The 15,000-nt window shown below is 48.7% G+C and overlaps 1 protein-coding gene across 2 annotated transcripts in view; it reads left to right on the forward strand.

Annotated features, from left to right (window-relative positions):
* The window catches only part of LOC110507225 (1-phosphatidylinositol 4,5-bisphosphate phosphodiesterase eta-1), a 145,352-nt gene that overhangs the window by 94,986 nt on the left and 35,366 nt on the right, over nt 1-15,000 (forward strand). For both annotated transcript variants that reach the window (XM_036964769.2, XM_090224003.1), the window contains 2 exons: nt 5,487-5,658; nt 12,825-12,935. In XM_036964769.2, coding sequence (XP_036820664.2) covers nt 5,487-5,658; nt 12,825-12,935 — 283 coding nt within the window. The remainder of the gene's footprint in view (nt 1-5,486; nt 5,659-12,824; nt 12,936-15,000) is intronic.

Below are 15,000 nucleotides of genomic sequence, written 5' to 3' on the forward strand. Positions count from 1 at the left end.
ACCGGTTAGGTGAGGTATTATGTACATGTAGGTAGAGTTATCAAAGTGACCATGCATAGATGTCAACAGAGAGTGGCAGTGGTGTGGAGAGGGGGAGGGGGTAATACAAATAGTCTGGGTAGCTGTTTAGAAGCCTCTTGGACCTAGAGAGAACAGTCTATGACTAGGGTGACTGGAGTATTTGACAATTTTTAGGGCCCCCCTCTGACACTGCCTGGTATAGAGGTCCTGGATGGCAGGAAGCTTTATTTTTTATTTTACCTTTATTTAACTAGAGAAGTCAGTTAATGAACAAATTATTATTTTCAATGACGGCCTAGGAACAGTGGGTTAACTGCCTGTTCAGGGGCAGAACGACCTTGTCAGCTCAGGGGTTTGAACTTACAACCTTGCAGTTACTAGTCCAACGCTCTAACCACTAGGTTAGCTAGCTCAGTACGGATGTTGCCTGTAATCCATGGCTTCTGGTTGGGGTATGTACGTACGGTCACTGTGGGGATGACTTCATCGATGCACTTATTGATGAAGCCAGTGACTGATGTGGTATACATATTCCAGTCGGTGCAAAACAGTCATGTAGCTCTCAATTCAATTCAATTCAAGGGGCTTTATTGGCATGGCAACAGTAAACATTACATATACAGAAGTTTCAAAACAATAAAGACATTACAAATGTCATATTATGTATATTTACAGTGTTGTAACAATGTACAAATGTTTAAAGTACATAAGGGAAAATAAATAAGCATAAATATGGGTTGTATTTACAATGGTGTTTGTTCTTCACTGGTTGCCCTTTTCTTGTGGCAACAGGTCACACATCTAGCTGCTGTGATGGCACACTGTGGAATTTCACCCAGTATATATGGGATTTTATCAAAATTGGGTTTGTTTTCAAATTCTTTGTGGATCTGTGTAATCTGAGGGAAATATGTGTCTCTAATATGGTCATACATTGGACAGGAGGTTATGAAGTGCAGCTCAGTTTCCACCTCATTTTGTGGGCAGTGTGCACATAGCCTGTCTTCTCTTGAGAGACATGTCTGCCTACATCGTCCTTTCTCAATAGCAAGGCTATGCTCACTGAGTCTGTACATAATCAAAGCTTTCCTTAAGTTTGGGTCAGTCACAGAGGTCTGGTATTCTGCCACGGTGTACTCTCTGTTTAGGGCCAAATAGCATTCTAGTTTTTTTGTTAATTCTTTCCAATGTGTCAAGTAATTATCTTTTTGTTTTCTCATGATTTTCGTGGGTCTAATTGTGGTGCTGTCCTGGGGCTCTGTGGGGTGTGTTTGTGTTTGTGAACAGAGCCATCTCTCTCTCTCTCTAGCTCTCTCTGTAGCTCTCTCTCTGTATCTCTCTGTCTCTCTCTCTCTGTCTCTGTCTCTCTCATTGTCTGTTTCTGTCTCTATGTCTGTCTCTGTCTCTCTGTCTGTCTCTGTCTCTCTGTCTGTCTATCTCTCTGTCTCTGAATGCTTATTGTTAATCTCTGTTGGTTACTGAAACAATGTGACAACCATGCATACTCCACTTCGCACTGTCTCCACAGATAATGTTCAAGTCACAAGGGCTGCCAGTTTGCAACCATTGTTTCTCTATCACATACACATACAGTATATATGTACATGCAGAGACACACTCAACCAACTGTTTAGCTCATGAAAGTAAATGACAGTAAGAGTCACTGAGGACCTTTCAGTAGCTCCTGTACACTCAAATCAAATCAAAGTTTATTTGTCACGTGCGCCGAATACAACAGGTGTAGTAGACCTTAACAGTGAAATGCTTACTTACAGGCGCTAACCAATAGTGCATAAAAGGTATTAGGTGAACAATAGGTAAGTAAAGAAATAAAACAACAGTAAAAAGACAGGCTATATACAGTAGAGAGGCTATAAAAGTAGTGAGGCTACATACAGACACCGGTTAGTCAGGCTGATTGAGGTAGTGTGTACATGTAGATGTGGTTAAAGTGACTATGCATATATGATGAACAGAGAGTAGCAGTAGGGTAAAAGAGGGGTTGGCGGGTGGTGGGTGGGACACAATGCAGATCGCCCGGTTAGCCAATGGGAGCTCTGAGAGAAGAAGATGCTATCTAGAACCTAAAAGGGTTATTCGGCTGTCCCCATAAGAGAACTCTTTGAGGAACCCTTTTCAAGGTAGAACCCTATTAGGGTTGTGGAACCCGTTCCACAGACGGTTCTACGTGGAACCCAATAGGGTTTTACCTGGAACCAAAAATGGTTATCCTTTGGTGATAGCCGAAGAACACTTTAGGAACCCTTTTTTCTAAGATTGTGAAAGAGGAGGCAGCCAGGTGAGTTGGTCATGAGAGGAGAGGATTCAGAGTGACAGGAGGCTCCATCAACACAACCAGTTACAGAGGAGGCAGCCAGGTGAGTTGGTGATGAGAAGAGAGGATTCAGAGTGACAGGAGGCTCCATCAACACAACCAGTTACAGAGGAGGCAGCCAGGTGAGTTGGTGATGAGAGGAGAGGATTCAGAGTGACAGGAGGCTCCATCAACACAACCAGTTACAGAGGAGGCAGCCAGGTGAGTTGGTGATGAGAGGAGAGGATTTAGAGTGACAGGAGGCTCCATCAACACAACCAGTTACAGAGGAGGCAGCCAGGTGAGTTGGTCATGAGAGGAGAGGATTCAGAGTGACAGGAGGCTCCATCAACACAACCTGTTACAGAGGAGGCAGCCAGGTGAGTTGGTCATGAGAGGAGACGATTCAGAGTGACAGGAGGCTCCATCAACACAACCAGTTACAGAGGAGGCAGCCAGGTGAGTAGGTCATGAGAGGAGAGGATTTAGAGTGACAGGAGGCTCCATCAACACAACCAGTTACAGAGGAGGCAGCCAGGTGAGTTGGTCATGAGAGGAGAGGATTTAGAGTGACAGGAGGCTCCATCAACACAACCAGTTATAGAGGAGGCAGCCAGGTGAGTTGGTCATGAGAGGAGAGGATTCAGAGTGACAGGAGGCTCCATCAACACAACCAGTTACAGAGGAGGCAGCCAGGTGAGTTGGTCATGAGAGGAGAGGATTCAGAGTGACAGGAGGCTCCATCAACACAACCAGTTACAGAGGAGGCAGCCAGGTGAGTTGGTCATGAGAGGAGAGGATTTAGAGTGACAGGAGGCTCCATCAACACAACCAGTTACAGAGGAGGCAGCCAGGTGAGTTGGTCATGAGAGGAGAGGATTCAGAGTGACAGGAGGCTCCATCAACACAACCAGTTACAGAGGAGGCAGCCAGGTGAGTTGGTCATGAGAGGAGAGGATTCAGAGTGACAGGAGGCTCCATCAACACAACCAGTTATAGAGGAGGCAGCCAGGTGAGTTGGTCATGAGAGGAGAGGATTCAGAGTGACAGGAGGCTCCATCAACACAACCTGTTACAGAGGAGGCAGCCAGGTGAGTTGGTCATGAGAGGAGAGGATTCAGAGTGACAGGAGGCTCCATCAACACAACCAGTTACAGAGGAGGCAGCCAGGTGAGTTGGTCATGAGAGGAGAGGATTCAGAGTGACAGGAGGCTCCATCAACACAACCAGTTACAGAGGAGGCAGCCAGGTGAGTTGGTCATGAGAGGAGAGGATTCAGAGTGACAGGAGGCTCCATCAACACAACCAGTTACAGAGGAGGCAGCCAGGTGAGTTGGTCATGAGAGGAGAGGATTCAGAGTGACAGGAGGTTCCATCAACACAACCAGTTACAGAGGAGGCAGCCAGGTGAGTTGGTCATGAGAGGAGAGGATTTAGAGTGACAGGAGGCTCCATCAACACAACCAGTTACAGAGGAGGCAGCCAGGTGAGTTGGTCATGAGAGGAGAGGATTCAGAGTGACAGGAGGCTCCATCAACACAACCAGTTACAGAGGAGGCAGCCAGGTGAGTTGGTCATGAGAGGAGAGGATTCAGAGTGACAGGAGGCTCCATCAACACAACCAGTTACAGAGGAGGCAGCCAGGTGAGTTGGTCATGAGAGGAGAGGATTTAGAGTGACAGGAGGCTCCATCAACACAACCAGTTACAGAGGAGGCAGCCAGGTGAGTTGGTCATGAGAGGAGAGGATTCAGAGTGACAGGAGGCTCCATCAACACAACCAGTTACAGAGGAGGCAGCCAGGTGAGTTGGTCATGAGAGGAGAGGATTCAGAGTGACAGGATGCTCCATCAACACAACCTGTTACAGAGGAGGCAGCCAGGTGAGTTGGTCATGAGAGGAGAGGATTCAGAGTGACAGGAGGCTCCATCAACACAACCAGTTACAGAGGAGGCAGCCAGGTGAGTTGGTCATGAGAGGAGAGGATTCAGAGTGACAGGAGGCTCCATCAACACAACCTGTTACAGAGGAGGCAGCCAGGTGAGTTGGTCATGAGAGGAGAGGATTCAGAGTGACAGGAGGCTCCATCAACACAACCTGTTACAGAGGAGGCAGCCAGGTGAGTTGGTCATGAGAGGAGAGGATTCAGAGTGACAGGAGGCTCCATCAACACAACCGGTGAAAGAGGAGAGGAGAATGTCTCGTTGTTATGCCGTTAGCTGTTAAATGAGTATTTACTCCTAATGGGAGAGCATGGATAGTGGACGGAACAGAGTTATTTTGACACTTTGATGAAATGATACAGTGACAGATTCCTCACTCTTTCTCTCTGTTTTATTGATTTTAGTCTCCATATTTTTATCATCAACGCCACCTGTTATGACGAATGAGGCTCTTTGCCTGTGATGGGAGAAAAGAGCGTCTGCACGGTTACACATCACACGCAAAGTACACACCTCATTTACCAATACACCTGGTAGAGAGAGAGGAGATAGTCCTGTGTGTGCATGTCTGTCTCTGGGTGTCTGTGTGTATTTGAGCGTGTGTGTGTGTGTGTGTATTTGAGCGTGTGTGTGTGTGTGTGTATTTGAGCGTGTGTGTGTGTGTGTGTGTGTATTTGAGTGTGTGTGTGTGTGTGTGTATTTGAGCGTGTGTGTGTGTGTGTGTGTGTGTGTGTGTGCGGGTGCGAGTAAGGAGACAGGTGAGGAGAGGTCAGTGAAGGGCTCAGAGCCCTCTGGGAGAGCTGTCAGTCTGACAGGTTTGACATTTGAGCTGAGCTGCTGTCTGAACGCAAGTCATTTCACCTCTAAATGAACAAACACACACACACTGAAAATATTTGGTTGAATTTCTGTTGTGTTTCTTGGGCTTCTGTCAAGGCTATTCTGTCGGAGATTGTGGGGAGAGTGTGGTTTGAAAGGATTTATGTTTAGGGTGGCTAAATATGTAAAAAAAAGTCTGAGTCAATTTGTTGTATATAAAACTGTAATACAGGGTTGGTGTAGATGAGGCTGGACATTTACAGTCCTTGACGTGTATTGTGAAGAGCAATATGGCTGCAAGATCCGTCCACATCCAGTATCATAGAACTCTGCTACTCACGGAGATATCCATTCTAGTCATTGTAACTCCATGTCTCTCCCTTCCCCCAGGTACCCAGTGATCCTATCCATAGAGAACCATTGTAGCATCCAACAACAGAAGAAGATAGCCCAGCACCTCAGAGAGATCCTGGGAGACAAGCTGGACCTGGGAGAGGCCCTCCGCAGAGACTCTATACAGCTACCCAGCCCCCACTCTCTACAGGGGAAGATACTCATCAAGGTAGGTAGAGAGAGAGAGAGAGAGAGAGAGAGAGAGAGAGAGAGAGAGAGAGAGAGAGAGAGAGAGAGAGAGAGAGAGAGAGAGAGAGAGAGAGAGAGAGAGAGAGAGAGAGAGAGAGAGAGAGAGAGAGAGAGAGAGAGAGAGAGAGAGAGAGAGAGAGAGAGAGAGAGAGAGAGAGAGAGAGAGAGAGAGAGAGACCTTCGGCTACAGTAATTGTCCGACAAAGATTTAGACATATGCTTTCTAAACCAGAGGAGAGAGAGGGAGAGGGAGTGGAGAGAGGGAGTGGGAGAGAGGGGGAGTGGAGAGAGAGGGAGGGGGAGGGAGAGGTAGGGGGAGAGAGGGAGAGGGAGGGGAGAGAGGAGTGGAGAGAGAGGGAGTGGAGAGAGAGGGAGAGGGAGTGAGGGAGAGATGGAGATGGAGTGAGGGGGAGAGGGAGTGGAGAGAGAGGGAGAGGGAGTGGAGAGCGAGGGAGAGGGAGTGGAGAGAGAGGGAGAGGGAGTGGAGAGAGAAGGAGAGGGAAAGGGAGTGGAGAGAGAGGGAGAGGGATGGAGAGAGAGTGAGGGGGCGTGGAGAGAGAGGGAGGGGGAGAGAGGGAGAAGGGGGGATGGGTTGAGGATGAGCGTCTTTCGTCTATGTATATCTGCTCTTGTTCCATTCTCGGTCTTTCTATGCTCTGAGAGACTGCGTTTGAAGGAGAGTAAATGAAGAAAAAAAACATATGAAATAAACAAGAAGAAGAAAGGGAGGGAAAGTAGGCCGCCACTGTATTAGTCATGGTGGGAGAACACCACACACCACACACACCACACACACACACACACACACACCACACACACCACACACACACACACCACACACACACACACACACCACACACACACACACACACACACACACACACACACACACAGCCTAGGACAGAGTATCCAACCAACCAGAGCTTGGAGAGACTCACCATGCATCTGTTATTCATCTATCCCGGCACAGTGGGAAACATGTTCAGTACCCACACATACACTCACACACTGTGGAACATCAACTAATGACAGAGAGGGACAGAGGGAGAGAGAGAGAGAGAGAGAGAGAAAGGCAGAGAGAGAGAGGCAGAGAGAGAGAGAGCGAGAGAGAGAGAGAGAGAGAGAGAGAGAGAGAGAGAGAGAGAGAGAGAGAGAGAGAGAGAAGAGGGCTGAAAGAGAGAGAGCGTGAGCGGGAGAAGAGAGCTGAGAGAGAGAGAGAGGGAGAAGAGGGCTGAGAGAGAGGGAGAAGAGGGCTGAGAGAGAGAGAGGGAGAAGAGGGCTGAGAGAGAGAGAGAGAGAGAGAGAAGAGGGCTGAGAGAGAGGGAGAAGAGGGCTGAGAGAGAGAAAGAGGGAGAAGAGGGCTGAGAGAGAGAGAGAGAGAGAGAGAGAGAGAGAGAGAAAGGGTGAGTGTGGTAGTGGTGTGTTTTGAAACTTCTGTATGTGTGATGTTTACTGTTAATTTTTATTGTTTATTTCACTTTATATATTCACTTTATATATTATCTACCTCACTTGCTTTGGCAATGTTAACACATGTTTCCCATGCCAATAAAGCCTTTGAATTGAATTGAATTGAGAGAGCGTGAGAGGGAGAAGAGGGCTGAGAGAGAGAGAGAGCGTGAGAGGGAGAAGAGGGCTGAGAGACAGAGAGAGAGAGAGAGAGAGAGAGAGAAAGGGTGAGTGTGGTAGTGTTGTGAAGGAGGACATTATTGACACTGAGAGGGATGCCTCTCTGCTGGACTCAAAGGAACGTATTGTTCTCTATCTATCTCTCTTTCTCTCTCTATCTCTCTCCTGCTCTCTCTCCCTCTCCCTCTCGCTCTCCCTCTCTATCTCCCCTTTCTCTCACTTTCTCTCTCCCTTTCTCTCTCTCTATAACTCTCTCTGTCTTTCTCTCTAACTCTAGCTCTCTCTCTCTATAACTCTCTCTCAGTCTCTCTCTCCCCTTCTCTCACTCTCTCTTTCTCTCTCCCTCTCTCTCTCCCTCTATAACTCTCTCTCAGTCTCTCTCTCCCCTTCTCTCCCTCTCTTATATGCTGGAGGGTTAATGCTCTATTTGTTTTAGCGGTATCCACAGGGTTTTTCAGAGTATGGGTGGAAGAGGACAGAGTTTTAGTTTCCTAGGGTTTGGAAGGTGTGCTGTGCGCGATGGCTTCTCAGCCTAGCGCGGAGGAGACACTGTCGTTACGACATGGATTCAGGTGTGTTCCTGAGAATGGAGTTAAGGTGGATGAGGTTCTGCTTGCAGTCGGTGAACAGGTAGGAGCTGAATTTATACATTCCGCTTCCAGAATGAACCAAGCTGTGGTTGTGTTCATGAAAAGAGCAAATTTGGTTGGTAGGCTAAATGCTTGTGGAATAATTGTAAGGGGTGTGTTGGTGCCAATTTCACCTCTTTCAACCCCTTCGACAAGGGTGGTAGTTACAAATTTGCCTCCATTTATTACGGATGATCAAATCAGGAAAAAGCTGAGTCGTTTTGGTTGGTTTGCTAGTGGGTTTCGTGTCCTGTCGGCAGGTTTTCAGGCAGAGGTCGATAAGCGTGTTGTTCGTTCCAGAGGCAAGTGTTCATGCTTCTGAATAACAACGAGCAACAGTTAAATGTGCATTTAAAGTGAGGCATAGGGAGGGGCTCTACACAAGGTTTTCCAGCACAGATAGTCTATGGTGTTTTGAGTGTGGGGATTTGGGGCATACGAGCTTTGCGTGCCCACATAAAGGCCGTAGAGAAGGTGAGGGTACAAGCGCCAGTGGGGGAAATCGAGGTCAAGGTGCAGGGGACAATGAGACGCAGACAGCAGAGGCTGGGCCTAGTCATGCCAGTGTTGATGGTGTAGTTGAGGCTGACCCTAGTCAGGCTAGAGAAGGTGGTGTAGATGAGGCTGGGCCTAGTCAGGTTATGGATAGTGGTGTAGATGAGGCTGACCCTAGTCAGGCTAGAGAAGGTGGTGTAGATGAGGCTGGGTCTAGTCAGGTTATGGATGGTAGGGTAGGTAATGCTGGGCCTAGTCAGGATATGGATAGTGGTGTAGATGAGGCTGGGCCTAGTCAGGTTATGGATAGTGGTGTAGATGAGGCTGACCCTAGTCAGGCTAGTGAAGGTGGTGTAGATGAGGCTGGGCCTAGTCGGGTTATGCTAGTGGATGAGTAGAGTATAGTGGGGAAGGGTAATCGACTAGGTGGGTGGAGGAAGGTGTCATTCCGAAGAGGAAAAAGGAGGAGATGAAAGGAGGTGGGAGGGGAGAGACTGGTGTGGTCAAAGGCACCAAGGAACCTTTGCCTGGTCCTGGGAGGGAGACCCCGACTAGAGAGAAAGGGCAGGTGGTCAGGATGGGAGATGGAGACGACGAGGAGGAGGAAAGTGAGTCTGAGGAAGCGGATGATAAGGAGGCCTTTTTTTCAGACTTTATCAAGCAGAAGGGTCAAACGGTGAGGGAACTGACAAGGTTCCTGAATGAGACCAAGGGGAAGAAAGTACATCTTGAGGCTTTTTTTTCTGATCCGAGAAAGTTTGTAAGATCAGTACAACGTGCTATGAAAAATGAGGGGCATGGTGTCCTCTCATCCAGGAAATGGTTTAGGTCGAGGAAGTGGGTCACAACAGTGCGTTAAGGTCTTCCTTCAGACACTGTTTAGATGATAATTTTTTTTTCTGGCACTGGGGCTTTTTGAGCTTTGCTATTGGTCTCTTTCTTTGCTGGCTTTTCTCCCACTTCTTATGGAGACTCTTCTGGTAGGCTCGTTCAGGACAACTGGTGCCAGAGATGCGGGAAAGAGGAGTGTGTTGGATGAATATGTAAAACAAAGTACAGGTGTTGTTTCTGCAGGAGACGCATAGTGATGTGGTGAATGAAGTTGATTGGGGGCTCTGGTGGAAAGGGGCAAGTGTGTTGAGCCATGGGACAAATTTTTGGTGCAGTGTTGGCAGTCCTTTTTGTACCGGGTCTGTCTTTAAAAATGTTCTCCTCAAAGGAGGTGTGTAAGGTTAGGCTTCTTGTTGTAAAAGCAGAAATTAACACGAGTTTTGTCTTTATAAATGTGTATACGCCTAACACAGAGAGAGAGAAAGAGAGAGAGGGGGGGGTTATGTTTGGGTGTCTTAGACAGGAACCCTCACGGGTAGCGCCTGAGGAGACGCTGGTGGTCGGCAGGGACTGGAACTGATTTTACGAAAGACAGAAATGGGGAGGCTCAGTGGTGTTCGGCCTACTGGATATTTGGAGAACTAGACATCCCAACACAAGACAGTAAACATGGGTGAAGGTCTTTGGGACCAGGGTGAGTGCAGCACGGTGAAGGTGTTTGGGACTAGGGTGAGTGCAGAACGGTGAAGGTCTTTGGGACTAGGGTGAGTGCAGCATTGTGAAGGTCTTTGGGACTAGGGTGAGTGGAGCACGGTGAAGGTCTTTGGGACTAGGGTGAGTGGAGCACGGTGAAGGTCTTTGGGACTAGGGTGAGTGGAGCACGGTGAAGGTCTTTGGGGCTAGGGTGAGTGCAGCACGGACTCTGTTTTACATGTCCAGGAATCAGAGAAATAGGCTGATGGACACGACCATTCTCCCAGTTGGATCACCACATAACCATGCCTCGGCTGTCTATTTCACCAGGGCCTCGGCAGGCATCCTATTGGAAGTTTCATGTAAAGCTCTTACAAGATGGGAAAGATGGAGGCAGCAAAGAGAGGAGTATGAGTCTCTTAGTCAATGGTGGGATGTGGGGAAAGTCCAAATTCGGCTTTTCTGTCAACAGTACACAGCTCTTTCATTCTCAGAGTCTAGGAGAGTATTGGGGGAACTAGAGTGTTGTAGTAGTGAGATGGAGGTAGAGATGGTGGGGCAAGGCATTGTAGGCCTCCAGACTAATTTAGCTGAATTATGTAGGGACCTGGGCAGTGTTTTCTAGGTTAAAACAAAGGGAACACTTGTAAGAGCTAGGTTCTCCATGCTCCACGAGATGGACGCTCCCAGCTCCTTCTTCTTTTGTGTGGAAAGACAGAGTGGTGAAGCCAAGGGTATGCTTTGTCTACGGCTGTCTGATGGGCGGGTGATGGAGATGCGGGAGCGGACTGTGGAGATTTATACTGAGTTGTATAGGGCAGAAATGTATGATCCTATGTGTGCTCAGGTCTTGTTTGCAGAACTCCCTAAGCTCTCTCTGGCACAGAGGGATAAAATGGACATTCATCTGTTGTCCCATGAACTGGCAGAGGCCATAACCCAGATTTCCCCTGGCTGTGCATCGGGGGTCAATGGACTCCCAGTGGAGTTTTATGAAAAATTCTGGGGACTAATTGGACGGGACTTTTTGAGTGTTGCGTGAATGCGTCGGGGTAGGAGAGTTTCCTATGAGCTGACATCGGGTGGCTCTGACTCTCATGCCCAAAAAAGGGAACGTAAGAACTGGAGGCCTGTGGCATTGCTCTGTGCGGACTACAAGATATTTGCCAAGGTCCTCTCTAACAGACTGAAGTCCCCTCTGGACTCTGTAGTACTCAAGGACCAAACATATTGTGTACCGGGATGCTCATACACGGGCAACTTGTTCTTAATTAGGGACATGTTGGACTTGTCGTGAGATTCTAATGTGAACTTTGGACTGGTCTCTTTAGATCAAGAGAAGGCATATACAGTTATATACAGTGCCTTGCGAAAGTATTCGGCCCCCTTGAACTTTGCGACCTTTTGCCACATTTCAGGCTTCAAACATAAAGATATAAAACTGTATTCTTTTGTGAAGAATCAACAACAAGTGGGACACAATCATGAAGTGGAACGACATTTATTGGATATTTCAAACTTTTTTAACAAATCAAAAACTGAAAAATTGGACGTGCAAAATTAGGTCCCCCCCCCCCCCCCCCCCCCGCCAGTCAGCATCGCAAGCTGTTGGAATTTATCTGGTTGGGTTCATCACTGGCTGAGGGAGGCGGTGTTGTACATGTCCGTCCACATAGGAGGACAGGCTTTCCGACTAAAGGCAGTGCAGAGACTGCTGTAACATACTGATGTCTGCTGGAGGGAACCAGCATGCACACTGCTGAGGAGAGCTGACGGATTAGAGTTGGACCGACAGCTGTTCCTCATGAGGCTGGAGAGGCTGAGTACAACAGGTCTCTCTGATTTTTACTCTGCAGTGCTGAGGGCCTGGCAGCTGTTCCTCATGAAGCTGGAGAGGCTGAGTACAGCAGGTCTCTCTGATTTTTACTCTGCAGTGCTGAAGGCCTGGCAGCTGCTAAGGCCCTCACGAGAAGGGAGTGTGGAGCCTGGGCTTTGGGTGTGGGAGGAGCCTATCTTCCACAACCCAGCCATCCCTTTGAGATTGGTTCAGTCGGCCACCCTGCAGAGGCAAATGATGGCAGCGGGTTTACTAAGGCTGGGTGACCTGAGACTGCTGGGAGAGATGGGGTGGAAAACCTCGGAATTCCTGGCAAAACAAACAGGAATAATGTCTCTTAGGCTGCTGGAGTGATTCCTGGAGGTCCAGGAGGCACTGTCTGAGCCGGTAAGGGGAGTGTGGGGCACCAATGTTTCCGCCACTGCAGGTGACAGCAGAGACTGGAGACTGGCAAAGGGGGTCTGGAGGACTTGTTTGATTTTAACACTCTTAGCCTGGGGGAGTTTGAGGCGGTGGGAAGTAAGGCTCTCTTCAACCTTTGCATTAAGGTTAGGAACATTAGGAGCCCAACAGGAGTGAAGGCACATCAGTGGCAGGGTGTATTTGGGGAGGAGAGTATGGTGGGTTTAGATAGAGGGGGCTCTACAAACTCTCAGTACCAAAGAGGTCAGGGGACCACCAGAGGAGGGTTCTACATGGAGCCCTGGACAGTAACAGCTGGTTGGTACAGGTTGAACCGGGAATCGGGCAGGGGTGTCCTTTCTGTTTTATAAAGAAACTGTGATTCATGTGTTTTCTGTGTGCGCCAGGTTAACGCCATTAATGTCTCTGTTGGAATGTCTGTGTGAGAGGTTGGGGGTGGAGTTTACTGTTGGGATGTTTATAATGGTGTTCAGGTATTCAAATAAGGAAAAGGCCAAATGTGTTTAGTTGAATTTTCTGTTTGCTCTCTCTCTCTCTCTCTCTCTCTCTCTCTCTCTCTCTCTCTCTCTCTCTCTCTTTCTCTCTCGCTCTCTCGCTCTCACTCTCCAGGGGAAGCGTCTCCCTCCCTACCTGTCTGTGGATGTTGAGGAGGGGGAGGTGTCAGATGATGACGACAGTGCTGATGAGATTGACGACAACTTTAAACTAAAGAACAGCAATGTAAGTTACAACAAGTCAAAGCCACGGTGCGGCAGATAGCCTAGCGGTTAGAGGAGGCAGATAGCCTAGCGGTTAGAGGAGGCAGATAGCCTAGCGGTTAGAGGAGGCAGATAGCCTAGCGGTTAGAGGAGGCAGATAGCCTAGCGGTTAGAGGAGGCAGATAGCCTAGTGGTTAGAGGCAGATAGCCTAACGGTTAGAGGCAGGTAGCCTAGTGGTTAGAGGCAGGTAGCCTAGCGGTTAGAGGAGGCAGATAGCCTAGCGGTTAGAGGAGGCAGATAGCCTAGCGGTTAGAGGAGGCAGATAGCCTAGCGGTTAGAGGAGGCAGATAGCCTAGCGGTTAGAGGAGGCAGATAGCCTAGCGGTTAGAGGAGGCAGATAGCCTAGCGGTTAGAGGAGGCAGATAGCCTAGCGGTTAGAGGAGGCAGATAGCCTAGCGGTTAGAGGAGGCAGATAGCCTAGGGGTTAGAGGAGGCAGATAGCCTAGCGGTTAGAGGAGGCAGATAGCCTAGCGGTTAGAGGAGGCAGATAGCCTAGCGGTTAGAGGAGGCAGATAGCCTAGCGGTTAGAGGAGGCAGATAGCCTAGCGGTTAGAGGAGGCAGATAGCCTAGCGGTTAGAGAAGGCAGATAGCCTAGCGGTTAGAGGAGGCAGATAGCCTAGTGGTTAGAGGAGGCAGATAGCCTAGTGGTTAGAGGAGGCAGATAGCCTAGCGGTTAGAGGAGGCAGATAGCCTAGTGGTTAGAAGCAGGTAGCCTAGTGGTTAGAGGAGGCAGATAGCCTAGTGGTTAGAGGCAGATAGCCTAGTGGTTAGAGGCAGGTAGCCTAGTGGTTAGAGAAGACAGATAGCCAAGTGGTTAGAGGCAGGTGGCCTAGTGGTTAGAGGCAGGTAGCCTAGTGGTTAGAGGCAGATAGCCTAGTGGTTAGAGGTAGATAGCCTAGTGGTTAGAGGTAGATAGCCTAGTGGTTAGAGGCAGGTAGCCTAGTGGTTAGAGGCAGGTAGCCTAGTGGTTAGAGGCAGTAGAGGCAGATAGCCTAGTGGTTAGAGGCAGATAGCCTAGTGGTTAGAGACAGGTAGCCTAGTGGTTAGAGGCAGGTAGCCTAGTGGTTAGAGAGTTGGACTAGTAAGTGAAAGGTTGCAAGATTGAATCCCCGAGCTGACAAGGTGAAAATATGTCATTCTGCCCCTGAACAAGGCAGTTAACCCACTGTTCCTAGGCTGTCATTGAAAATAATAATTTGTTCTTTACTGACTTGCCTGGTTAAATAAAGGTTCAATAAAATAAATAAAAAAAAATCTCACATGCAGCTATAATCCTTTTCACAGTTCAGTAATTCAGGGGACTGGTGCAGTTCAGTAATTCAGGGGGCTGGTGCAGTTCAGTAATTCAGGGGACTGGTGCAGTTCAGTAATTCAGGGGGCTGGTGCAGTTCAGTAATTCAGGGGACTGGTGCAGTTCAGTAATTCAGGGGGCTGTTGCAGTTCAGTAATTCAGGGGGCTGGTGCAGTTCAGTAATTCAGAGGACTGGTGCAGTTCAGTAATTCAGGGGGCTGGTGCAGTTCAGTAATTCAGAGGACTGGTGCAGTTCAGTAATTCAGGGGACTGGTGCAGTTCAGTAATTCAGTGGACTGGTCTAGTTCAGTAATTCAGGGGGCTGGTGCAGTTCAGTAATTCAGGGGGCTGGTGCAGTTCAGTAATTCAGGGGGCTGGTGCAGTTCAGTAATTCAGGGGGCTGGTGCAGTTCAGTAATTCAGAGGGCTGGTGCAGTTCAGTAATTCAGAGGGCTGGTGCAGTTCAGTAATTCAGGGGGCTGGTGCAGTTCAGTAATTAAGGGAGCTGATGCAGTTCAGTAATTCAGGGGGATGGTGCAGTTCAGTAATTCAGGGAGCTGGTGCAGTTCACTAATTCAGAGGGCTGGTGCAGTTCAGTAATTCAGGGGGCTGGTGCAGTTCAGTAATTCAGGGGGCTGGTGCAGTTCAGTAATTCAGGGGGCTGGTGCAGTACAGTAATTCAGGGGGCTGGTGCAGTTCAGTAATTCAGGGGGCTGGTGCAGTTCAGTAATTCAG

This window comes from Oncorhynchus mykiss, chromosome 27, assembly GCF_057628025.1.
Source record: "Oncorhynchus mykiss isolate SJ-2025 chromosome 27, ASM5762802v1, whole genome shotgun sequence".
NCBI classification, from domain to species: domain Eukaryota; kingdom Metazoa; phylum Chordata; class Actinopteri; order Salmoniformes; family Salmonidae; genus Oncorhynchus; species Oncorhynchus mykiss.